Source organism: Emys orbicularis, chromosome 7 (genome assembly GCF_028017835.1).
Source record: "Emys orbicularis isolate rEmyOrb1 chromosome 7, rEmyOrb1.hap1, whole genome shotgun sequence".
Classification (NCBI taxonomy): domain Eukaryota; kingdom Metazoa; phylum Chordata; order Testudines; family Emydidae; genus Emys; species Emys orbicularis.
In genome coordinates, this window is record NC_088689.1 from 84,241,329 (window position 1) to 84,268,890 (window position 27,562).

The window sequence follows — 27,562 nt, forward strand, 5'->3', positions numbered from 1 at the left end:
TTCCATCCAAATCGGCATGTTTAAGAACCCACCAATTCTGCAAGGTGCTGAGTGCCCTCAAAAAGTTAGTGGGAGTTGATGGTTCTCAACTCGTTATAAGAGGCGCTTATAATCTTGCACGATAAAGTTTAATGTGAACTCCGGCACTGGATTACAGGACAGTAGTTTCTGGGGGGTGGGATAGCTCAGTGGTTTGAGCATTGGCCTGCTAAACCCAGGGTTGTGAGTTCAATCCTTGAGGGGGCCACTTAGGGATCTGCGGCAAAATCAGTACTTGGTCCTGCTAGTGAAGGCAGGGGGCTGGACTCGATGACCTTTCAAGGTCCCTTCCAGTTCTAGGAGATAGGATATCTCCATTTAAAAAAAAAAAAAAGAGAGAGAGAGAGAGCTTTGCTGAATAGAGGCATTATGAATTGACATTATCATATATTGTGATCATATATCTTAGCAGGGCTGTCTTAAACCAGACTTCAGCCATGAGGCTAGCGATGGGATGGCTTTGATTAAAGACCTCTTTGTGACAGACAAGAGATTAGGGAAGGGCAACCTGTAAAATGGATTAAAAGGATAGTTTTTAGCCACATACTCACCTTTGCTACATCTTTGCATGGCAACAAGAATTCCTGTTAGTTCTTGGTATGGATTGCTAGCGTCCATCTCTGAACTATGCTGTAATTTTAGAAGGTGGCAGCCCTCTGGTACAGACAGAGGAAATTACTATAAAATAATTGAGACTTCTTAAACTTCTAGCTCTAATATCCTAGAGTGCAGTTTCCCCGCTGAAAACAGAAATGAAAAAAGAATGTTCGGGCTTTTCAGTCACAAAATCAAAGGCTGATGCCTCCAGATAGGCCAGAGGATATTCCTGCAACTCCAAAGCAGCAGTGATTTAAAACAGGAAAAGCTATCACAGTTGCAGTAAAAAATTTAAACCAGGAACTAGGAGTGTGGAAATAAGGGAACATGCTTCCATCTATAGTGGGAAAGTCAAACTACTGCCAAATTGACAGTGTTTGCAAATGCTGCTGTTCTGGCATATGGGTACCAGAGGGATGGACATATTTAAGAACATATGGGTAATAATTCAGAGTAGAGCCCTGCACAGGACTATTTTAAATCCCGCTCCCACCCTGCAATACCCATTCCCATCCCCACCCACTCCTGCTATTAAGGCAGTGGGTCCTGAGGTACCAGCGGGATCCCAATCCCGCTGCAGGACTCTGCACAACTCCCGTGCAGGGCTCTGATGGGGGGGGGGGGGGAGGAGGAGGAATTTAATAGATTATAGAAATTACAGGGGTACAGCAACATCTACCGCTGGACCCCTGGTAGTACTTCTGGGCTCTCCAATAAAGGAAATCTATGGATATAATAGGCATCTTGTTACTCATTTACCAACTGCAGTGTGCAATGACTGGCACATGATGCTTCTCAGTGAGGACAGTGATTTTCAGAATTGGGAGGAAATCTGTTGTTCCAGGCAATTATTCTACTGTATGCAAATATTTCAGAAGGAAATTTGGCAAGACAACTGGACTTTGCCGTATATCTTCACATTTAACCTTAAGACACTCATGTTTAAGTTGGAGATAACTAGCTGATTATAAATGATAGTCCAGAGAGCAGTAGCATTGTTGGATAGTGGTGTTTTGATAAGCCCCACACAACCTGCTTGGTTTCCATCTGAGTTTGTCTTTACTGCATAAGGAGAAATGTACTCCTCCAGAGGATTCTTAGCTGAGGGAGGGCAGCAGTTAGAGATGTTCTCATTCCACAATTGGGTAGAGAACCTGTTTCTCGGGTTCAGCTGTCTCTTCAGCACAGATCCACTCTGGGGTCTGTGGCAGATCTACTCTGGGGTCTGCCATTGGTGGAAGCTGCTGCTGGCGGCTCTAAGGTCATTCTTCTCCCTTCCTCCCCAATTTCTGACTTGTGTGAGAGGAGGGGACTGGAACTAGCTGTACAGGGAAAAGGGGCAGAGTAGGAGAGCTAGTCAGAGATATTCCTGGCAGGGTGGAAACATATCAGGGTGGGATGGATCCTTTTCAAGAGTCTTGCCCCAGATTCTGTTCCTCTCCATCACCTTCAACAAGAACTTCCTGTGAGCCTCAGCAAACCCCTGGAAACTGGCGAGGCTTGAAAATGGAGAACACTTGCGATCTTAACTCTTATATCTTAAGGGTTGAGGTCTACCTGGCCAGTTAGCTGCCTTGGCCTTTTCTGTAATAAGACCGCACAGTAGCTGATGATTGTATTGATTATTTTGAGGCGGTACAGTTTTAACCTGTAATAAAGTTTTTATATATGAAAAACAACAACAAATACTCTTCCCATTGATGGAAAAATTGCCTTAACTGTGCTATTTACAGACAGTTAAGGAAACAATGGTTTCTGTTTAAGTTGATTATTCTTAATCCTTTTATTCTTAAAAAAATTATGGTACATAGACAAACTATATGGCTGTGTGTGACCAAACACGTTTCACATGTAAAGTAAAGGGTATTGATCATTAAACACTGAGCCACAACGAAGCATGATGCCAATCTCTCTGAGACTGGACTAATATCTCCAAGGTCTTGTCTAGCTGACTTGTTAAAAAGGTGTAATGGTAACCTCTCTCTTTACTGTAGATCTGTGGTTATTGTTAAACTGGCTAAGGATGCTCTTATAGAATAAGAGAATAACTGTGTTTTATCTCTTCGCTCCATTTTTGCATCTGTGACATATTGTATGCTGTGTTTGCTGTGCTCCCTATATTACGTCTGTCCATGTCCTCTCCATCTGCATAGAAGCCTATGGTAAGAATCCTTACTCATTACATGTACTAATACACATAGCCAGAGCTCTGTCTCTTTACCTGAATCACATCATTTCACCCACAAAGAAGTTAAGCTCCAACACCAAACTAGCTGTAAAGGTGAAAGCAGGGGTAGTCACATGTTGCGGAGGATTCTGATAATGCCTAGCGTGAATGTAATGTCATGGAGATAATAGGTATAAGTTCAGGTTTGGGGAAGGGAGGGAAAAGGGGGGCAAAATTTAGATAGGGAAATGTGGTGATGTCATGACATGAATAAGACAGAGAATGACTATTGCTATCACTACGCATTCGTTACTATATAGTGTTTAGGGAGACTAAAAGATGGGGTTGGGGAGGAAATCAGGTAACAGCTCCAACAGCTGAAAACCAGAAGTTCTCTCTCCTTGAGCGTCAGTTACAGAGGGATGTGGAGCTGCTTACGGCTTTGGCAGCAGAGTGTTGAACTGTCAGAAGAATAAAGCATAGCTTGGCTGTGGAGCAAGATAACTTACTAATATGGGGGAGGTTTCCTCCTCTGGAGTGGAACATTCTTTGTTCAACCCTTTGGATGAGCACGGAAAACAAAATCCTTTGGTATCAGGAAAAGAGGCAGATACCAATAGAATACTGACCTTCTAGAAAGGTTTGCATTGCTGAAAGTGAGCTTGCTTTTCCACAGGAACAATCTGGAGAGAGAAAACAGTAAGATGTCTGTGTGTAAGAAATGGATAAACTTACCAAAGTAATCGAGACTGTGGGAGAAAGGAACTTCCTTTAAAAAACGGGGGTGGGGGACAGTAGGGGGGAACATAATGTTCTAGAGGCCTAGAGAGAGGGTGGGCAAAAACCTTTGAAATTGGATCAGAAAAGAAATGTATAGACCCTTCCAAATCAAATGTGAATGTATAGAGTAGATAGTGACTGGCAGATAATTGAAGACTTCCTGAAGTGTGAAATAGGAATAGTGAGAGGTGAATTAAATATGAAAGACAAGATTAAGGAGGCTGGAAAGGTTCCACCACTATTTTATTCCTCTGGCCTCATGAGGCATAATTTCCAGGATGAGGGATGAGTCTTGATACTTGGAAGTAAGAAAACAACCCCCAACAGAGGATGCACAACCGAGTAATATAATACAAAATGTGGTTTATTCTGACTCCAAATTATTTCCTCACAGAGCAAGGAGAAGTGGTCAAAAAATTAGACAGAACAGAACTTATTTTGTGGTAATAGCTGAAACTATTTCAAAGCCTAAAACCCAGATTTATATACTGTAATCCCCAAAATGAAGTTGTCTGAGGAATGCAACCCCAGCTGCAAGCATACAAAAAGGCTTGAGAGATCTTCTGATTTGATTTCAAAACCGGAATCTAAACATGTAAGCCTGAGAAACTATAATTAATGGAGGGAAGAGACACCTTGGAAGGAGGTGAAGTACACTGCAGCCCACAGTTTATAAGGGAAGAATGGTAATAATAAATCCCAAAAGACTGAAATCTAACACGTAGACCAAAATATGAAGTTTCTACAATCTCCTATATATTTGGAGATGGTGGGTCATGAACCAATCTTTTGAGTTTAAATTTCTCTGATAGTTTGTTGTGCTGACCAGACTCCTCATCAGTACACTGGGGGAATAGGAAGCTTTTTTCTTGAATCAGAAATATCTGCGCCAGATCAAAGCCCATCAAATCTTTTTGGAAAGAGTTGGTGTCAAAGTAAGCATCTCTAGGTCACTTCTGCTCAGCTGCCTTCCAGATAATGGGAATCAGACCCTTGTATCAATCTGTGTTTAAAGCTGGCTTCCCTGTTGGTGAAAACAATCTTGATAATGGGTTCCCTTTGTTTATTTGATGTTTCTAGAAGAGGAGGGATCGAACAAGTGTAACACTCCTTAATGACATGCAAACCAAAGGGAGTTTAGTCCTTCAAGAGTGGGAGGTGTAGAAAACATGTTGGGCCAGATTTCCACTAGTGTAAATCAGGTTAGCTCCACTGAAGTCAGTGGAACTGTGTTAACTTACACCAGCTTAGGATCTGGTCTGTTCAGTGGAAGTAGCTTTTCAATCGTTGCTGGTCTGTGCTATGCAGCTTTAAGAGATAACAGGGCAACTTCTGCTACATGTGATGGGTTGCTTTGCAGCCTTATATTCTTTAAAACTTGCAGGAGAGAAATGCTAAAACTCAAGTTTACCCTCAGTCTTGGAGTGAAAGTGTGTGTGTGTGTGTGTGCGCGCGCACAAAATACATATAGACAATCAGGCGCCATATCAGATCTGGACAAATAGTTGTCTAGAGAGGATGTGGAATACTGTCTTGTATCAAACAGTCAGATGGTAGTGTCCTCCTGCAAAAACTTTGTTCCATGATTCAACTCATGTCATGATATGGTCCTGAGTTAATCTCTTTCACACAGTATGTATTCCATGGCTCGGGAGGGAAGATATCCTGTTAAGCTATGTTCTCAGTCCAGGAACTTAAATAAATGTGATTACAATCTAGTGTGGTCCAGGATAAAGGGGATATTCCCTTAACTGGGTAACACAGGGAAGTTCCATTGATGCAGGTTGACATCCATGTCTTGTCTTGGAGCCATGACTGTCGGCTGTAACTGGGGAACCTTCCTGTGTAAGTGAAGGTTATATCTACTAATAGTTAAGTCTGAAATAGCACTAGATATATAGATTATGTAGCCTTATAGGTGTCACATCTCTTTGGGTGCATTTGTATAAACTCCTGGCCCAGGAAAGTGAATTAGGATTCCTAGTAAGATAATTAATACTCCATTTGGAGGCTGTTGAACAGCCTGGAGGTCTGTTTGAATCAATTTTCCCTCTCCCCTCTTTCCTATGTTTCCTCAGTTTTAGACTTCATTATCTGCATTTGGTTTTTTTCCAAATCTACTGGCACAATATCTTTTCTGGAGACTGAGCTCAGGAGAGTGATAAAATCTGGAAAACTCCTTGACTAGCTTCTTTTATACTGAGGTTTTGTCTATACTGGGAAATATACTGGCATAATTATACTGGTACAACTGTACTGCTACTGTATATCTCCCTGTGTAGACACTTTCATTTCAGAGTTGATGCTGTTTTTCTGGTTTAGGTTAAACCACTTTCAGAGCAATGTACACTAAGCTGGAAAAACTCACTCTTATTCCAGAACAACAGTGTCTATACAGGGAGCTATATAGGTATAACTGTAGCAGTATGCTGGTAAATATCCCGGTGTAGGCAAGTCCTAAGTGTGGTTCTCTTGTTACTAAATGCTAGTGTAAAACATGCTTCTTTCTTCCCCAAACTTTGGTTTTCATAGTGCACAGTAAGTGTTTAACTTTCTGTAGTGACCATTTGGTTTGGTAATATCTAAAATGTAGTTTTGTTCTGGTGTATGAATGTATACTATTTTTGATGCTCTTTGTCTGCCTACCTACCCCAGTAAGTTGGCCTATGTTATGCTACTCCAGCTACATGAATAACGTAGCTGGAGTCGACGTAACTTAGGTCGACTTACTGCGGTGTCTATGCTGTGCTGGGTTGACGGGAGACGCTCTTCCGTCGACTTACCTTACTCTTCTCGTTCCGGGTGGAGTACCGGGGTTGACCGGAGAGCGATCTGCGGTCAATTTGGCGGGTCTTCACTAGACCCGCTAAATCGACCCCCGGTGCATTGACCGCCTGATCATCGATCCGGCTGTAGTATAGACATAGCCTTTGCGTTCCCTTGCTCTGATAGCTCACTCTCTCCAGAAATCTGTTTTAAGATGATTTTGCCTGGATCCTTTGCAATCCATCCCTTTTTCATCCCACATTTTAAATCTACAGCTTCTCTTGTTTTCTTTATATTCTTTATTCCTTTAAATCTGGCTGTATGCAGTAAATCCCAGATCTCTCCATAATGACATGTAAAAGCCAACTTATTACTTGTGGCTCATGTGTTAACTCTCTTAATTCTTATCACAATAGTACATGGGCACAGGAAGAGACTACACTGTTCATGATTGAGGATTTTTAGTGTAGTGGTTTAAAGGTTTTGATAGATCAGACAGATTCTCAAATAAACCTAGGGGCCTGGAGAAAGTCTTTATTGAGACTCACTTAAAAGTTCACTGAAATATCTTAGCCCTTATTTTTCATTCCATCATAGTATCTTTTTGGGAAGTCTAAAATATATAGTTAGGAGCACTGCATATTATTAAAGTTACCCAGCCTTTCCCATTATAAGACCCTGATTTTAATTGTTTATAATTTTGCCAAACTTCTAATGGTTTGTACTGAAACTTTACATGCAGGGTGTCAGCCTTGGGCTGAAAACTTGTTGTTGAAATTTCAGCTATTTCCAAGAATGGGGCTGAGGAAAAATGTTGTTTTGCCACTTTTTTTTTTTTTTTTTTTTAGGAGGGGCGGGAATTCTGGGCAAACTTTTCTTTGAAAAGCTCTAGCACTCCCATTTTTGGAGCAGCAACTTGAAATTTGTCAGGGCATGCCCTTTGTATTAGGAATGAGTCTTTTACTATCCCTGTGAAAATCAACCCAAATTTGGCCTTTGAAAAAATCAGTTTCTACGTGCTCAGTAAAGACTTTTTAGATTTTAGCAGCTAAATTCTCTGAAGATTCTGACCACACTGAGTGTGCTGGACCCTGGGACAAAGCAAGACGTTTCTGGGCTGCTGCAGGGTATGCCAGGTCCAGGTCTGAGCACCTGAACTGAGAGCAGATAAACTGAGACCAGAGGAGAGAAAATGATCGACCAGCTTGATTGACCAGTGCAGAAGAGGAAGCTGCCTTATTTAAATGCAGAGTGGGCAGCAGCCGAACCTTCTGGTACCGGGAGGGGAAGTAAATTGGGAGTAGTTTGACATGGACATGTCCCCCAATCTGTCACAGAGGGGAGACTGGGAGTTGGAGTAAGTCGGGGGAGACAGACTGGCTGTGCAAGGAGATGTGAGCTGGGACTGTGAGATGGGGTGGAGACTGGGTCTGGGAAGCGGGGGTAGGAGGAGGCAATGGGTTGGGTCTGATTGGGCAAGGAGACTGGCACTGTGAAACACTGGGATGGGGGGAAGGAGGTGTGAATGGAGGGAGGGGAGATGGATCTGATGAATTGAGGTGTTGGGGGGAAAACTGGGACTGGCTGGGCAAAGGGACATGGACAGGGAGCTGTAGGAGGTGCTGAAATTGGATGAAGAGCCTGGGGAGAGAGATTGGGGGGGAAGAGGGAAGATAGTTGAGATGAGGAGCTGGGAGGTGGATAGCTAGGAATAGCTGGACAATTAAACTGGGATGGGAAGCTTGAGGAGTGGAGACTGGGACGGGCTAGGTGAAAAAGAATGGGACTGGGACAAGGGATTGGGGTGGGGAAGAAACAGGACTGAAATAGGGATAGATTCAAGGAAATGGGGCAAAAGGGGGTCAAGATTGTGGGAGGAACAGTCAAAAAGAGCCAGTGTCCACTAGAGAATTTTTTCCTCCAGAGGATGGAATGGAACCCAAGTCTCACAAGTATCTGTGGAACCCACTGGCAAAGTGTTCCATCCCCCTCTAGCGCTGGTCCTCATAGGGGATGAAAACCTACCATTGCTATTACTAGCAAAAGTGGTAGATCTAAAGGTTCCATGCCTGCTGGTGAACCTTGTGGGTGTCAATATGATGATACATGATAGAATTAGTTTTTTTCATTTTGTTTTTTTTAACCTAGAAAATTACACAAGAAACTGTTTAAATAACATTATTAAGGATACAGAGTCAAACACTGAAAAGTTTGGAAATGCCACAATAAAGGATACCTGTGAAAATCTTTCTTTGGCCCTCTTGGGAGTATGCATTATGACAGTCTTTAATTACATAATTACATACTACTTTTCCGTAGTATACCTGCCTCATTCAGTGCCCAGGATGGATGGTGCTTACTTAATGAGCAGCTATTAAGTATTTTGATTTCTCATTGTTCAATGTATGGCCTTACGCCTTATTTGCTGCACACTGTCCAAACCCTAATCTGAAGACAGAATTGTTAATTTACTCATGGGCTTTGCTGTGATGCCCATCACTACAATATCTGAGTGCTTCATAAACATTAATGAATTTATTTTCACCCCACCCCTGTGAGGTGAGGCGGTACTATCCACATTTTACAGATGGGGAACTGAGGCACAGAGATTAAGGTCAAAATGATCCACTCATTTTGGCTGCCCAATTTGAGACACCTATGACCTGATTTTTCACAGCACTTAGCATTTTATAACACTTTAATGTTCAAAACAGATCCCACTGATTTCAGTTGCAGCTTTGAGTGCTCAGCACTTCTGCAGACTAGTCCTCAGGGTGTCAAGTCAGACACCCAGAAAATGCGGAACATGCAATTAGTAATAGTGATCACGTGATGAGTTTTGGATTAAGTGACTTGCCCTATCATCACATAGGAATTCTGTGGCAGAGGCAGGGATAGTCCAATTCTCTTGAGCAGCATTCAGCTGCCTTTATCATGAGACTGTTCTTTTACTTCTTGCAATCTCTTGCCTCGTTCACTACACACCTTCCAACTTTTGCAACAAATGAGGCAGATTTTCTACAGACAATAGTCTTGTGCACTACACAACCCTGATTCATCCCCAAGGCAGATGTGAATAGCACTGCTATTCTTCCATCATAACAACAGCAGTACCTGGAATAGAACGAATGAAACTTAAGGTTTTTGTTTAAGAAAATATATATATGTTGAGGTTGTACATGGCATCTTGTGTGATAGTGGGGCAGCTTGCTTTTCATTATCTCCATGTTTGAGTTGGAAATACAGTAGCATTTCGCTAACTTGTACTAATGACTAGGGGACGCTGTGTGAATAACTGAATTTTGGGAATTCATGAATCATAGTAATAATAATAATCCCTCTTGGTTCACTTATTTTTGCAATCTAGTTTTCAGGGGTAAGATCGGTTACCAAAAAATAGTAAGCTTTTAGTTCACCTCTGATGAAATTGTACAAGAAAAAGAAACAACGTTGGCATTTAAAGTTGTCATTAGGCTTCATTGTCAATACTCAACTGTGATGAATCGGAACAATAATCCTTCCTATAGACCTCTCATTTCTGGCTATCTGAGGACTCGGGCAGGTATCACCTGTGTCTTTTTACACTCAGGTCATATTTTAAAGGTGGTTCTTTACAACCATAAGGGCTAGAGACTTATCTTTTTTTAAATAAAAGATGAAATTCTGGAGCTGAAGGTGATACCCATCTTGATGAGCTACTCCAGGCCAGCCTGATTGGACCTATTAGTTGTATTTTTGAAGCTTGATGTTGTACTACCATGGGCCAATAAGGGTGTTAAATCATATGGAATCCTATTATTATTATACTTGACTCTAAAGTGAAGTGCACCTTCCATGGGTGTTGCTGGTATGGGGATGCTGGACTTCAGGAGGGAGGGAGTTTCTGTGAGCAAAGTTCATGATGCCTTCCGTTTCATTCCAGTCTTGTCAGCTTGATTACAAATGCTGATCTGCCCTTGCTAAAGGAGAGCTTTGTTAGGAAGCTGGTACTGCCATTGCCACACTAGTTTATATGCAGAGTTCACCAATTTAGTTTTAAGGTGTGATTGATTTTAAAACATTTTAATTAAACTGATACAAACTCCCGCGTGGACACTCTTATTTCAGTTTAGCTTTAGTCAGTTAGGAACAGGTTAAACTAACTTGAAATAAGTGTCATAGAATCATAGGACTGGAAGGGCCTTGAGAGGTCATCTAGTCCAGTCCCCTGCACTCATGGCGGGACAAAGTATTACCTAGACCATCCCTGACAGGTGTTTGTCTAACCTGCTCTTAAAAATCTCCAATGATGGAGATTCCACAACCTCCCCAGGCAATTTATTCCAGTGCTTAACCACCTTGACAGTTAGGAAGTTTTTCCTAATGTCCAACCTAAACCTCCCTTGCTTCAATTTAAGCCCATTGCTTCTTGTCCTATTCTCAGAGGTTAAGGAGAACAATTCTCCTTCCTCCTTCTTGTAACAACCTTTTACATACTTGAAAATTGTTACCATGTCCCCTCTGTCTTCTCTTTTCCAGACTAAACAAACCCAATTTTTTCAATCTTCCCTCATACGTCTTGTTTTCTAGACCTTTAATCATTTTTGTCGCTCTTCTCTGGATTCTCTCCAATTTGTCCACATCCTTCCTGAAATGTGATGCCCAGAACTGGACACAATACTCCAGTTGAGGCCTAATCAGCGTAGAGTAGTGCGGAAGAATTACTTCTCGTGTCTTGCTTACAACACTCCCTGTGTCCACACAGGGGTTTGCACCACTTTCACTAAAACAGTTCAAATCTGTGTGTAGACACTATCTTTGGTAACTTTGGGCAGGGTCTATTTTTACCATGCTCTTTAATTATTATTTCAGCTTGTTTCCTGTTCACCTTATAACACAGTTAAGGCTAGTAGTGTACACTACAAATCTCCTGCAGGGGCTTTTGTTGAAGCCAGGTAAAGTCAGCACTTTCCTATCAAATATCAGTAGAAAAGTGGGGCAGGCATTTTATGCATGAACCACAAGGGCCATAGATTAGAGTGGTTCTGCGTATATTTTGATTATCAGGAAGAGCTGATTCTCTATTTCTTTGTGTATTGCAATGGATTTCCCATTGTAGTCTATGCATGTTACATATTTATACCACAGGGATGCTGAGGAGAAGTGTTGGTACAGTGCTATGAAGGTGACGTTCAATAAAAATGTTCAGCATTCATAAACAGAACCTCTTCCTGTTTTAACTTACTACAGCATTTTTAAGGGAAGCAGCATTGTCTAGTGGCCTGGTGATTGTGACTCCTGGTGTATTCTTATCTCTATCACTAATGTGGCGTTTTTATTTAGATTTATAGAGCAAAAAGAGGCATATATGACCTTTGACAAGTCATTTGAAGTAGGATTTTCAAAAGCACGTACGTGATTTAGGAGCACAAGTCCCATTGAAAGTCAATGGCATTTGTGCACCTAAATTACTTAGATGCTTGTAGAGGTCTCAACCTTAATGCCCAATTATCAAAGTTAAGCACCTAAATCCCCATTTTAGGCATCTGTGTGGTGACCTAGCTGCCTAAACCAGCATATAACTACCTAAAATGGGTGATTGTAAGGTGCTTAACCCATATTTGAAAATTGGGCCCCTTATCTCTCATGCTGATTTGCCCTGTTTCTTCAGAGTGTTGAATTTCTCCTTCCTCAGATGCAGACCCGGTTATACCGCAGACACACAAGTTTCGTTAGTTTATCTCCAGTGGAGACAGGTGTGCATTTTGATTCTTCTAGATCTGTTCGCAATTTCCATTGACCATGAGGGTTGGCCAGCTAAGTTGGGGACCTTGACAGGGTTAGATTCTGGCTTTGCTGGTTCTTCTCAGATCCCAGAGGGTAATTTGCTCTTCTGCCCAGAACACCCTCTCTTGCAGAGTTCTGTTCTGTCTGTCACTCCCGTCCAGTGTGTATGGTGGTCATTGGGGAAGATTGTCACATGGTTGGGGGTGTGATTTTAATCTGCATATGGATGACAAAGCTTTGTCTTTTCTCTGAGACTTGGATGGTCTCACCTGATGAACGTAAGGGCCTGCATTAGAATCAGCTGGTATGAACTCAGACCAAGTAATGGTCTGATAGATGAGGGGTTCTCAAACTTCATTGCACTGCACCCCCCTTCTGACAACAAAAATTACTACGTGACCCCAGGAGGGGGGACCGAAGCCTAAGACCGCCCGAACCCCTCTGCCTCAGGTGGCGGGGCCCAAGCCCCACCACCCTGGGCAGGGGGCCAAAGCTGAAGCCCAAGGCCTTAGGCCCCAGGCGAAGGGCCTGTAAAATGAGTCCTGTCACCCAGGACTGAAACCCTTGTCCTCAGTTAGTTTGGCTAGAAAATTGCAACCATTTTCACTCTTACTAGTGCAGACCTTGCCACAGTTAGCTAGGCCTTTCACTTATAGATTGGATTACTACATTGTCCTGTACAAAGAGTTAGGCTTAAAGACTGCTCAGACACAAACGCAGAATCCAGCTGCCTGGTGTTTAGTGGGGGTACCATGTTGCATCTATTCTTCAAAGTTGTACTGGCTGACATTTTGCTTCTGTGTACAATTCAGAGTGCTGCCTTTGGATCTTTAAGGCATAGATTTTAATAGGTATTTAGACATTGCTGCACTCAGTGTTGCAATGCCTAAATCTCATTTTAAAAAGGGATTTAGGCACTTAGGAGCCAAAATCCCATTGGCTGTCAATGTGATTTAGGCTCTTAACTGCCTAAATTCCTTTTGAAAATGAGATTTAGGCTCTTAAATCAGTTAGATGTTTCATCACTGAGCACAGCAACCCCTGAGTACCTTTACAAATCTGGGCCTAAAGCTTTGTATGGTTTGATTCTGTTACTTGAGGTGCTCCTCTTTGTCAGATCAGATAGGGCACTTTCACTTGGTCCACCTAGACCTGAGATTCTCCAACTGTTCCACCCTTTGCAGCACTCCTTTCATGAATTACCTCCCTTCTCAGCACCCTAGCCCCTATGGCTTGGGTCTCAAAATGTTTCCTTCTGTGGCCCACTGGCAAGGGTAGCTCACAGTTTGAGAATATCTGCTTTCAGATAGACAAGGTAGGGGAGGTAATATATTTTATTGGACCAACTTCTGTTGGTGAGAGAGACAAGCTTTCGAGCTTACATGGAGCTCTTCTTCTCTGTGTAAGCTCAAAAGCTTCTCTCTGTCACCAACAGAATTTGGTCCAATAAAAGAGATTACCTCAGTCACCTTGTCTCTCTAATATCCTGGGACCAACGTGGTTATAACAATACTGCATATGCTTTCAAATAGTTATTTAGTATCTGCTGGCTGCCCTAAAAAACTTGTACATTTAGGGACTGGATAAAGGTGTTCTCCATGCAGGTCTCTTGGCTCTGGGGCTTGTTCCTCCATTAGTTCATCACAACCAGAATGTGTTGATTTTCATGGGACAGTGTAAGGCTCATTGCTTTCCTCAGACTGTAGCCTGAATGGGAGACTTGAGAAATGAGTCTGCCTTACTGGGGTTGGGGAGATATCTGTGTAGCTGAGACAGTATTGTTGTGGTGTGTTAAAATCGGGGTGGACTGATTTAAATCACAGATTTTAATCATGATTTAAACTGGCAAGCAAGAAACCTTGATTTAAATAATTGATTTTAATCTTATTTTGCACTGGTACTTTTTAGTTACTTTCTTAAAGGTTCATTCTCATTAGTTGATATAAATATTAAAATCTGTTGGTTTGCATTAAATGTAGCCTTTGGTGGTTCTTTTTGCTGGTTCTTTTTGCTAACCACTAGGATAAACTATATCTATACACATTGAAGCAATTCTATAACTCCATGTACTCTTAATTTTTACCTTTTTTATTATTAGAAAAGGTTGGGTGACTCATTACTTATTTACTAGATGATTTTGTTTACTCATGTTTTGTGTAAAGCTGCATTTGGATGGAAATTGGAATTCAATTAAAAATGCACAAAACCAGCACTTTAAAATTGTTTTTTAGTTAAATAAAACAACCCTAAATGTATTGGATGCATTGGAAAAAACGAAGTTTATTAAAGCATATTTTGCATTTAAAACTGATTTATTAAACAATGGAAGTATATACTGTAGTTAGTGAATTGACTGATGGTTTCTCATCACGGTGGGCCAGATATTCAAAGGTATTTTAGTGCCTAAAAGTGGAGATAGATTTCCAGTGGGAGTTTCAAAAATGTTTAAACAGATTAGGTACCTAACTCCTATTGAAAACAATTGGAATTGAAATCAGTAGAAGTTAGGTGCTTTAGAACATCATACTAGGCGCCTGTCCGCGTCTAGGTGCCTAAATACCCTTGAAAATCTGGTCTCTTGGTTTTAGAATTAGTAGAGCTCATCTTCTGCTATTTGGTTTTTATTCATAGATTTGAAGAGTAAAACAAGCTTTCCTGCTTTTTCAGCTCCCAGTTGGCATCTCAACTTTGAACTAGCTCAGGGGTAGGCAACCTATGGCACGGGTGCCGAAGGCAGCACGCGAGCTGATTTTCAGTGGCACTCACACTGCCCAGTTACGTACCTGGCCACTGGTCCGGGGGGCTCTGCATTTTAATTTAATTTTTAATGAAGCTTCTTAAACATTTTAAAAACCTTATTTACTTTACATACAACAACAGTTTAGTTATATATTATAGACTTATAGAAAGAGACCTTCTATAAACGTTAAAATGTATTACTGGCACGCTAAACCTTAAATGAGAGTGAATAAATGAAGACTCGGCACACCACTTCTGAAAGGTTGCCGACCCCTGAACTAGCTCAAATTAATTAAAAAATAAATAAATCTGTCCACCCGCCAGCTAAACTGAAACCAAATGTTATTAAGGTTAATTCTGCACAGCAAACCGAAAGTACTTTTGGAAAAATGTAAATATTAGCATTCACTCAGTTGTAAAGGCTGACAATAATATAGTACATGACATTGTGACATATTTATAAAAGTCAAGTTGACCTCAAAAATTAGATATTCCCCCCTGATTCTATACATACTTATTAAAGCCGCACCTTTTAACTCATTGAAATTGAAGGAGGGCTTATTGATATAGCATATTGTTTTTTTATTTATTTAAATGATTTTAATAGTTTATAGTAAATTTAGGCCTTTACCTAGGTTGTTATTTCAAACTGAATTTTAAACAGGTTGATTTTGAAAAAGAAAAATGTATTTAATTTAAATAAACTAGATTTTTTAAAATCATTTTTTTCTTTATTATTAACATCTATTTTTATCCATCCCATTTTAAATTATGTAAATACTTCCAGTGAGTGAGAGACATACTTTGGAGGCCTTTCATGAATCTGAAAATAATAGAGCTCACTGGATGGATAGAATGTCAGGGCTTGCTGCTATTCCTAAATTTCCAGCTGTGGACGGTAAACTCAGTAACCCTTTATGTTGTGGATGCACATGCTTTTGGAGAACATTTACCTACTGCTTTTAGTCATAATACCATTTGTATGTATGTGTATTAGACAGACTAAAAAAAAATGTGGTGTGGGGGAGCAAAGAAGATGGGGCTTCTCTTCCCTTAGCATAATTCTGAAAATGAAACCAACCAAAATCTGTCAATGCCACAAGAAAGAGGCAGGGTTGAGTATCTGTCTCTGATGGGTTTGTCAAATATTCCCCAACTGCTTTATAATCTTGCCAGGTGTGTCCCATATACCCCCTCAGAATCCATGGTTCAGGGAGGTACTTTTCCTGCCATGTGAAAATATTCCATCAGAGAAGAGGGGTGTGGGTGGGTGTGATATATGTGCAAGAATACTAAAAGGGGACTGAAATTCAGAGACTTGTTGGTGCAGCTGGTATCCTGTCAGTTGTGTGTAAGGATCACTGAGTGCTACCATTCTCCTCATCCCACTCATAAAACCATGCTTATACCAGAAATGGCATTCAGGCTGGAAAGGGTTTAATTTATGGAATAAGAAATTCAATCTCTAAACACAAACTAAAATTCCCATGGATTGTTTTCTCCTCTTTAAGCTGTTCATTCAGCACACTGGTAGAATGGAGACTCTGATTCACAGTGTAAATTTCAGTAGTGAGACTGCTGAGCCACTTTAAAAGAATTTATAATCTGAGGATTGAATGGCTCGTGGTTTGGTAATGGGATAATAGAGATTTTCACTGGACCTCAAATCTCATCCTGGTCAGCAGTGACCAATACCAGTTTCTCTGACTGAATTAATGGTCTCAGACCAATTGTGAAGAAACAGCTGTCTGTGTAAGCCTGGCATGAGGCCAGGGATTGTATCGAGCTGGGGCTGAACTCACGTGCCTCTGCAGATCCGTGTGAGGCATGTTGGCAAGTAACATCGTGGGGCGGAGGCGTGCAATGTTACTACCTTGTGTTATACCTGTTTTATGGGTAACAAGGACTTCTCCAGGGCTGTCAATCTAGCATCTATCGTGATTTAAGGGTGAAGACGGTAGAGTTTACAAATAATGTTGGGTGACCTTTAGTTTGGGGAGGTATGCATTTCCCTCAGTAGAGTCCCCATATACTTTTGCATGTCCTAATGGGCTCTTTTGCTGTCGCTGCAGGAGGAGGAAGAACAAGAGGAAGAGGATGATGATGAAGATGATGATGATACAGATGACCTTGATGAACTAGACACTGACCAGCTGCTGGAGGCCGAGCTGGAGGAGGATGAGAACAATGAGAATGCTGGTGAGGATGGAGACAATGATTTCGCTCCCTCTGATGATGAGGAGCTTGCCAACTTGCTGGAAGAGGGGGATGAAGGTGAAGATGAGGATTCTGATGCAGATGAGGAAGTTGAGCTGATCCTTGGTGATAGTAAGTATACTTCTAACCTGGTGGTAACAGGTGGTCCCATCCTCACAAATATGAAAAAGATAAATTTTCTCTCTGGAAAAATTGATTTCTCTCCTTCCCTCCCTGGATGAAAGGCACTGGTCCCCCCACTCAATCAGCTTTAGGCCTCCCAAAGAGCTTCACTGGTAAATACCAACCATGGTCTGAGGGAACCACCTTTGTTAGGTCTAGGAAGGAAACTGTTTCCATCTTTATTCCCAGATACACTTGAGAGAATTTAAAAGCAAGTTTTGCAACTCCGTGTGAAGGATTGTTATATGTATGCTCACAAATCCTGCTCTCCAGAGGGACGCAGACCACTATGTAACTTCTCTCCTCTCCTCTGCTTTGTTTATACCCTCATGGAAATGGGAAGCCATTTTCTTCCTTGCTGGTTTGAGCCTCTTCCATTTGGCTGATGTACTTTCACCTTCTGCAGTTACTTAGAGAATAACCCAGCATGGCGTTTCTGAGCTTGCTTCTTCGTTGCCCCTGACCGTTCCAATGCTAACCTAGCTCTGCGCATAAGGTTGAAGTTGTTCTCCCTCCTGGTTTGGAAAAACAGAGACTTCATTTAAAAGAAAAATAAATAAATAACGGCTTTGGAGTTTGTCTAGCACTTCAATTTTGAAAATGCTTAACAATCAAGAGAGGATGACCTTGTGGTTAAGGTGGCACTGGATTGAGACTCAAGAGATCTGAGTTCTGTTGCCACCTCTTCCATAGATATCCTGTGTGATCTTAGGGTATTCACTTAGTGTCTCTGTGCTGCAGTTCCCCATCTGTCAAATGAGCATAGTAGGTAGCACTGTCCTACCTTACATGGGTGTTGAAGATAAATGATGTTGAGGTGCTAAAATATTGCAGTGATGGGGCTGGATGGGAACTGAGATGGAAACCTGACCTCTTTGGTGGCAGGTTGGAAGGCTTTGAGTGGCAATTCTCAGTTTCTGAGCTGGTATAGCCTTCTACACTAAGTTCAGAGTCACTCTCACTGGCAGACTCATCCATGCTCTTCTTCTGTTTCATTGTAGTGCAGCCCTGCTCCTCTGTGATCAGACTCATGAATTTGGGGGTAATGCCCCCTCAGGTCTCCAGAGATTTTCTTATATGTATGTCAGTCAGTCCGCAGTTCTCTTGAAGGTGGTAGGTATTTTGTCCAAACAGGACATTTGCATAGCTCTAATTAAAAATGAATTGCACTTTAATAGATACTTAGCGGTATTATTTTGTGAGAGTGGGTTCAAACAGGCCTATGACAGGTCCCTAAACTGAAACTAAAGGAAATCTCAATTTAGGAGTCGCCGGTGCCAGGAAGACTAGTGACTAAAACTCGGTCCTGCAGGGCCTTTTCACCACTTTCTGGCCCTTCTGCCAGAGGGGGAGACTGGCATTCTGTGCTGCAGCTGCCTTACCCCACTTACTTTACTGTTGGAGGAAAGACAAAGTCCTGTGGGGCTGCCTCTGGCCTGTCCACTAACTCTGTGTTCCTGCTTCCTCTGATGGGGCTACAGGGCTGCTGTGAGCACTTAGCAGCTGTGCGGGGAAGACCCAGTGGGAATGGTAAGGAAGCCACAAGAACCTGACATCTCTGTACTTCGGCTTGTAAGGACGCAAGGGGAATGGGTATTGAGGAAGGAGTTGAGGACAGGTAGGTAGCAGACACTGGTGGGAAGGAGAGGGAAGGTTACACAGAAATGGGTGAAATTTTGTGCACTTGAAAATGAGCTTATTTTAACTTGACTGTCTTTAAAAACCTCTGCATTTGCAAGTCAATTGGCTCTTAGTTCCGATAAATGGCTGTAATGTGTACGTGTGCCATTTACATCAATCTGTGATTGAGTCTCGGTAGAAGGGGAGGCGGCTGCAGCAGAGAATAAGTGATCATCTGACATCCAGGCAATGTGAGTACACCTTTCCTGCTCACGACTTTACCTGTTTGAATACTGAATCACAGAGATCACTAGTTGGCTCCAAAATCTCAAATGGGCACCGAGCATTTAGACTTGATACCTAAAGTATTAGAAACTACTCAGTCTACAGCACTGAGGAGCACACAGAAAACTCCAGGCTTGTATGGGAAATACAAAGCAGAGGCTTCCATTAGAGAGGCCAGTGGGTAACAGGTCTGACAGGGGCAATAGTTAAAGTAATCATCCAACTCCTGATGCTCGAGGGAATTAGACACACCTCACCACTCATTCCTGAGCAGCCTGCAGTTTATAGAAGGGGAAGGGGGTGAATGTAGAGAGGTGAGGGGTGGGGCATTACTAATATGGCAAATGGGCATGTAATATCAAGTTTATTCTGGGGTTTTAGATCTAGATTCGGACTGGTGGTTTGAGGTTGTCAACCCTGCAGTGAAATTGCAGCCTGTGAACAGTGGGGGTGTGTGTGACCCCTTTCCAATGGGCACATTGGGGGGAAACAGGCTGGCACTCATCTATGCTCCACCAGAGCACTGCCCATGACTGGTTCCCACCCCATCACGTGTCCCCTCCCAGCTATCCCCCACCCCATCTCCTTGTTGCCCACTTCATTTCTCGGTGTAGTAGAAAATAGGGAGGAGGTAGAAAGGAAGCAGAGGAAATGGGGGTCCAGGAATTGCTGATCCCTTCCCTGCGTATGTGGTGGCCTGGACCATGGGGAGGGAGGAGGAGCAGCCGCAGCAGTTGGCTGGCTCTCTTCTTGCTCTGGCTCCCCATGCTGGCCCATGTGCTGCTGCAAATACCTGAGTCAGGTGCTTTTTGTGCCTCACTTGAGCATCTGCAGTTTTGAATGGTGCCTCACTAGCCATGTGAGCCAGCTAAAGTTGGGGTAGGATGGAAGCAGGTTTGGGAGTAGGGTGCATACTGGCTCTGTACATACATAGCTATTATGGACATAGTGCTCCTAAGGACAGCTTTGCAGAAAGACAGCACTATGGGTGCTCTTGTTCAGAAGCTAGCCAAAGTGGTTTGTGGGGTAATTCCTGTAGGCTTCTCCCCACTGCCATCAGTCACAAGGGCTACATAAGTCACCAGGCTAAAGGGACTTGTCACAGCTCCACCTGGCCCAAGTTCCAAGCCTCTGCCAAAGGGGTCATTTATGAGTAGCATCAGCACCTCTTGCACTGAGTGCGTTGCCTGCTCAGAAGTTGCTGAGCAGGTGCCCTGTGATTTTGGGCTATTTGAGACTCCACTTTGAACTTGTATAGCTGCAGCTAGCCCTCCGAGATGGCTGTGAAGTTCCCCTGCATCTTTGGAGTCTCTAGCTAGGAATGGAACTCTCAGCCATGCTCATACAAGTGCAACCTGACCAGGTTAGCTGGGCCCTGTGGCGGCTCCTCTTTTTGGACTCAGCTTTGTCAGGCTAGTGTGGTCCAGGTCCAGCATGCATCTCGTACTTACCTAATCATAGTCTTCTCCTCTGCCTTCCCTGAGGCTGCAGTCATGTCTTACAAGTTCCCAGCCGTGGGGAGACCAGTGAGCCTCAGAGACTCTGATCCTTGTATTCACTGCTTAGAGTCCAATCTTGAGATGCACTATCCAATGTATAGCACTTTGCTTCTCCTCCCCTGCCCCCCAGTGGTACTGGCCCTCTGAGCTTCTTACTGGCCATACTGGTATTTCTTGACAACCCTCCCTAAGCTTGGCACAGTTAGTATGCCCATGTACAGTGTGGGGACATAATAATTAAAGGAACAATGAAAACGGGGAAGTGAGTGACCCTGGTACACACGTCCCGGGCAGGGAGGGGTTGCCTTTTCAGGAATGACCTGTGAAAACATTTAAAATGTGCAGATGTTCCTCTCAGCCTCACGCATCACTTGGGTTGGAGGGGATCCGCACAAAGCAGCTTGAAGCTTGGCCTTTCTGGGTCAGGGCAATTTCTGCACCCACTGGGGTTCTTGCAGAAGCTCGTTTCACTGTCTGAGTCACTAGGATGTCCTTATGAAAACGCTCCTAGGAAATGTGGGGCTATCTCCCCCTGGTAATGCCCTACAGAAAGCAGCTGAGCAGGAGTTCTGATCCAGGCCCTGGAAAGAAGCCTCTTGCTGACAGGCTGAACTTGGGTATCTGCAAGAAAAGTGTCTGATTAAAATGGGCATTTCTGTCCCTCTTGCTGGTGACTGGCAACTCACAGCAGAATAACTTGCTTTTGAGTGTTGGGCTGAGCTGTGAACTGCTATTCTAACACCTGGAACGGTGACTGCCAAGCTAGTATGTGAGCTCTCTCCAGGCATATGTATTTGCAGATTTAAGGGTTTGTGTTGCGAGAACAGCCAGCGTTTGAATTGAAGAACCTTACAGGACCCAGTGAAGCATTGTGCTCTCCCTCATGGCAGTTATAACAGGTCTTTGTGGTCTCACTTGGGCAGTGTGAGAACAGTTGACAAGATAAGTGCTTTGTAAATGTCTTGAAAGGTTCTGTGCTGTCTGGCCAGTGGAGTGATAGCGGTGGTACACCTGAGGCATACATTGGGTTCTTAAGGACATGGCTGAAGGCTGATCAGCCAAGAAATTCTTTCCTCATGAGATCAGGATGCCTCTCTCTCATTCAGTTCCCACCTGCTAGTAATAAATAACTTCTTTTCTGCCTCTTTTCCTCTCCATGTTTTCTGGACTCTTCAGATCTGTTGTCCCTCCTCCTTCCCCATGTAACCTAGTTGCTATTTTACAGCAGCACTTTGTGACTCAGCTCCCATTACATTGCCATAGCTACTGCTCTCCTAGGCTTTACAATAGAGGCTGAGACTTGATTGGCTGGTGGGTCACAGCTGAAAGGGCAGCCAAGCATTTTGGGCAGGGACACTCTGGAACTTCAGCTTTCCTTCAGCTCCCCTGACTTTTCAGCCTAGCAGCTGCTGTCCCTTACCCCGCACCGCCCCATGGCAGAACATGCAGCTGGGTTGACTTGTACTTTCCCTTGAAACTTCTGAGATGTGTGGCAGCTGGTTCTCCTGAAGTGGTCAGAGATCTTGGCCCATCCTGGCCACAGAAATCAGCAGCACTGGAGAGTTGCTATAAACATTTCCTCTGGATAAATCGGGACCATGGAAATAGCTCCCAGATAATCTTTTTAAGCAAAAGGAAAAGTTGAAAGGAGTCCAGCTGCAAGTACTCCATCTGGGCTGGAGGAGACAACACAGCATTGAGTTGTCTGGGCAGTGAGCTTGTGATACTGGATAGTTCAGAATATAAAACATTTCTTTGACTAACTTTTGCCAACCCATTTTTCCTACCTATATTAAAGGTACCTACAAAGGGGGAAAAACAGGCTTGTGGCCTGAGCTGCTTTCCTCCCCCCCCCCCCCTTTTTTTTTTTTTTTAAAGGCCTAAAAGGTTTGTCCCCTTTTTTATGAGGCTTTGCTTACCCTGGAAGGCTCTCTGGAGAGCTCGTGTAATGTAAGAGAAATCGTAAGAAGCTGAGGGGAGAGTGAGTTTTGGTTATTCTTTAAAACTGCTTTTAACACCTAGTTAACTATAGCACTCAACGAATACTTAGGAGAAAGGCCATCTTTGTTAAATATTCAGTAACCATGTCACTTCAGCTAGGGCCTGAGAACTCATGGTACGCGGCTCTGCCACTTTATACTCCCCTGCAGCACAGCTGAGGGAGACTTGACTTTCCTGTTTAAAGTTAAAGCAAGTGGTGGTGGGGCCGGGGGGTGGAACTTTTGGCAAATACTTTCATGTCTTCATTCTGCCTCACAAAGCTAAAAAGGGCAAAAGCCTGGTTTTTAGAAATCCTCTGCAGGTCACCTTTAATGAGTGCTGTGCTGCTATTTCATTGTGAAGTGCTTTGTGGGAGGTGCTATAAATGATGGTGTAAGTATAATGAATTATTGACTTTCCTCACTAATGAGGTCCCAGCAGTGCCCTGCCTGGAAAGGCAACAACTGTTCAATAAGAATGTAGCTTTTGGTGTCTAGTTTGCTACATAATGAACTAGTAACTTATGCAGAGCCCACACATCCAAGGTAGGATGTCATTTCTTGAAATAATGTGTGGGATAACTGTGTTGCAAAACCACATCCCAACAACATGAAGTTGTCATTTATATGTTCCCAATAAGTTATGCAAACAGCTTACATAGGAGTAACCTCCTGGTGGAAAGTTCCAGCCCCACTTGTGCAAGGGAGTTCCGTCAACTTACATGAATTATACTAGGTAAAATTGCACCAGTCCCTTTGATCCACTAAAACCCTAGTGTGCACTCACCTTATGCCAGTTGACTTCCTGGCCTGAAATACAATTACAGGCTGTGTCTCTAGCTGCTAATGCTAAGGAGTTCATTGGTCTGTGATCAGTTTGCTTGAGCAGGTGGTGGTAGTCTCTTGTAACTGACTGATGCAGAACAGGCTCCATTACTTAGCTGGCCTGACAGCTGCATTTTTTCACATACACCAAACAAATAACCCATGTGTCCCCTTTCCAGCTGACAGCTCAGATAACTCGGACTTGGAAGACGACATAATCTTGTCTCTGAATGAGTGAGGAGTGACCACCACGCAGGGTGTTGGCAGCAGGAGAAGTTCCCTTTCCAGAAGACAAGAGACCAACCCGGAAGCAATTTCTGAGCACCCCTTGGGACATCCAACAAACTCCAGCCCAGCAGTTGTTTTGGTTTGGGTCAGATCGAGGCGCTTGAATAAACAGACCAAGGGTTAGGCCTCTTTCTCTGCCTTTTTTTTTTTTTTTTTTTTTTTTAATTTTTAATTTTAGGCTGAGATGAGACTCTCCTCTCCATGGAAACGTCTGAAGCTATTTCAAAATATATTTTCTTTGTACAAAGTTCTTTCCTAAAGAACAAAAATAGTTTTATATAAAACCAAAAAAAGGAAAAAAAAAAAAAAAGAAAAGAAAAAAAAAAAGGCAGGTGTTATAGTAAAAAGGGTCTGAACTTTGTATTAATCTAGTATCTTGTTACCACGGGTCAGGTTTGGGGGGAGAAAAATGGTTTAAAATTAACGAAAGGGGCATTTTTACCGAGAGTACTAAATGAAATAAGAGGATCATGGTTTCTAAAATTGCTGAGAATTGAGAATTTTTTTTTAAACAGGTGTTGCCATCTGCTGCTAGCTTGCGTATGTGTCACCTGCCTTTAGGGAAAAGCCCAAGGGGGTAACTGAACCTCCAGCCTGTTTTAAGCAGAGGTTCTTGCTGTGACAGCAGCCAGAGGGGGAGGCTGACACCCTGGTATTCATGGAGACAAGGGGCTCTGGGATTGCAGTTTGGGCCCTTTTTTCCCCCTTGTGATTCAAGTTTTTTTAATCTTTTTTTCTCCCTTTCAAACCCTCTGTGGAAACTGCAAATTGAAGGCCTTTCTTTAATGTAAAGTGTATTTATTAAAAAAATAAAATACAAGTCCTGTCTCTACGTCTGGCTGTGAGCTGTACCCATGTTTTCCCCCTCAGCCCTGCCCAAATAGTATTTGGCAGCACAGTATCTCCCAAGACACCCCAACAAGCAGCTGTCTGTGGGAGAAATGGCTGAGTTGCAACACAAAGGACAAGGTAAATCAGGTGGGAGGAAGGAGCAGTGCTGCAATTACAAAGAACTGTTAACTTAAAACATGTTTAGTTCTGTGACAGAACTTGTCCTTCACTCACTTAAGGCTGCCCACCAGAGGTATGCCTTGGACATCCCTGGCAACTCTTCCAGATTCCTCTTTTTACAAGGTTAAATCAAAACAAATATTTACTGATTAACAGCATACTTGGTCTGCCTTGAAGCAAAACTCTTACTGCTTTACTACTGTGATTTAAGATATACCTGAACATTTATTACACTGTTATGGGCACTACATAAATGGTTTTGTAGTGGGGTTAACACGAGAGAGGAAGAGATCATGTTATCTATGCTGGCTAGATGACAGATAAGTCAAATGAGGTGCTGTTGTTTTTGAGACCGCAAGGGCCCCACCTTAAAAATCACCTAGGGTTAGGTGCCTTCTGTCTTTCATTACAGAGAACAGAACTAAGTTGTTCACCTTCACATCAAATTCCAGGCCCTAACAAAGCCCACTACATACAGCCTGGTGCTCAAAAAACATACCACCACTTGGCTGAAAACGTGTCTCTTCTGAAAACTTTTACACCTTTCTTAACTTACCCTGGTGGGTTGCTCTCTTGTCTATTCCTAGAATTCAGAATGGGAAGTTTGCACAAAAAGAATTATGTTGAGTAGAGAGCAAGCCTCAGGCAGAGTCAGGCCAGCACTATCCTGAGTAGAGTGTTTTTAACCACAAGGGGAGATGGCCTTTATTCTCTGCCCACCCTCCCAGAGTGGTACTTCCCTCCAACAGTTGCTAATTCACGTTGTCTACCCCAGAGAAATTAACCATTAAAAAAGATCCCTACACAAGACTGTTTCAAACAGGTTACGTGCATGTAACCTGCCTACAGTGCCACTTCAGCTGAGGGGGATTGCTGGTCTAACAGCACGAGTAGTACATAAATGCATCAAGGGCTTTTTGAAATGTCCCACAGGGAGCAGTGCCAGGATATTTACCTGAGGGGCATTGCAATAAGTGGTTTAGCGCATGGACATATTGAACAGTTTGCTCTACGTCAGCTCTATCCTACCAACCCAATTCTCCAGTAGAGCAAGACAGCCTGGTTGAACTGATTTCTAGGCTCTTCCCAGGGTACTGTCCCCCAAAATGGCCACTGAACTGCTGTTAAAACCAGTACAAAATCCTAGTGTAGACAAGGCAGAACCATTTTTACCACCACGCTGCTGTTATGCTTTTCAGCATTTACTAAAACAGCAATGTCTACACTACACTTCCCACTGCTAGTTTTAGAGTAGGTGGGAATTGTTTTGGTGTCTTTCCCCAGTGCAGAGACTGGCTTACATTTTCCTTCCGCCCCAAAAATCTCATCTATTCACAACGGTCAGGCAGGATTCACATTTGTCACGACCCATGCTTTTGTGGCCCTGTATGTATCTAAAAGACACTATAGGGCCAGTCTCCTACAGTCAATGAGACGTTAAGGTCACATGACATTACCGCCTGTTGCACCTCCCTAGGCTGGGCTTACCTAGTGCTGCCATCCTCTCGTTGCATCTTCACTGAGGCCCTGCCGTGAAGGAAGGGTTCTCGTAGCTGGAAAAAAATGTCACAGACCTAGCAGTACCCATGTGCTATTACTTACTTATCAGTACATTCCCCATGCCTTATCTACTGTGAAGTCTTTGGGGCAAGGACCTTGGCCTTATTTTTCTGCACCTAGCATACATTTGATGCTAGACAGATAACAGGCACCTGTTTTTATAGTAACTTTAGATGTCTGAATATTCATGACACTAGGGGCACAACCACATCCTGGGAATGATGGACTCCATTCATAAACACTCAGCCACATTGAACAGAAACCCATTCAGGAAGCAACAGTACAAGGCTAAAGCTCTAATAATCTGAAGTTCTAATTACTATTTACTTGGGCCTTGGCATTGCAGAGCTCAAGTAACATTTTTCTGGCTTTGGCCTCAGGGAATCATCTGTCTCTGGAACCTTCCAACTCAGATCATATAACAAGCAGTCATTGCCACTCAACCGAAGAAGCAGTAGCAACTAGAATTCACAGCAATAGGCAGTAAAAGATTCAGTTCACAACTACACTTTCAATACATAGGATGTTTGTGACAAAAGCTAGAGTTGCTCTCTAACACTGACCATGTGGAATATTTAATAGCAGTTGGTTTAAAAAAAAAACAAACGTAACACTTCAAGGTGCTGATAGCTTACAGAAGGAACATCAACACTACAGGACTTGGCCACAACACAGTTGTTAAACTGAAAGCCCTAGTCAATCCAGCTAGCCTCTAACTTTTAGACATGTTGTTGTACTTGGGGGGCATTATTATGGAAGCCTCATTATTAAACTCACCCAGTAGCTCTATTTTAATATAATTGCAGTATTAAATAAAAGCAACAAATTGTTTACATTATTGAAACAAGCAACTGATCATGCACCAACACTGCTGTCCTTAGTCTGAAACTGTGCAGGATAAATGGGCTTTATTAGTGTGAATTAACCTCCCCCTTACATAGCTTCTGCTACCAGTCATATGAGCGTATTAGCTCACAGCAGTTTTAAAAGGGTCTTTGGCAACTTTCTGCCACTGAGAGTCTGGCTCACACCCACATGTGCAAAAGAGATGTTTGGATCCTCCAGCATTGTTGTTTTACAACAACAAAAAGTCTGGAAATTCAAAGAAACTGCTAAATTTAGGGGTTTTTTTTTTTTTAATCCTAGAAACTCTTCTCAAAGACTGCTAAAGGCTACCAGCATTATAAAATAATGGAACTGTGTGGCTTTTAAATCAAGTTTGGAATGGTTAACCCCCATCATTAAGATACTGAAAAATTAGA

At 42.8% G+C, this 27,562-nt stretch overlaps 1 protein-coding gene across 1 annotated transcript in view; it reads left to right on the top strand.

Annotated features, from left to right (window-relative positions):
- DCAF1 (DDB1 and CUL4 associated factor 1) overlaps window positions 1-23,704 on the top strand; it is a 98,781-nt gene extending 75,077 nt beyond the window's left edge. The window contains exons 22-23 of the mRNA XM_065408140.1: window positions 16,927-17,182; window positions 23,621-23,704. Of these exons, the coding sequence (XP_065264212.1) occupies window positions 16,927-17,182; window positions 23,621-23,679 (315 nt within the window). The 3' untranslated portion in view covers window positions 23,680-23,704. The remainder of the gene's footprint in view (window positions 1-16,926; window positions 17,183-23,620) is intronic.
- Window positions 23,705-27,562: the final 3,858 nt, after the last annotated feature.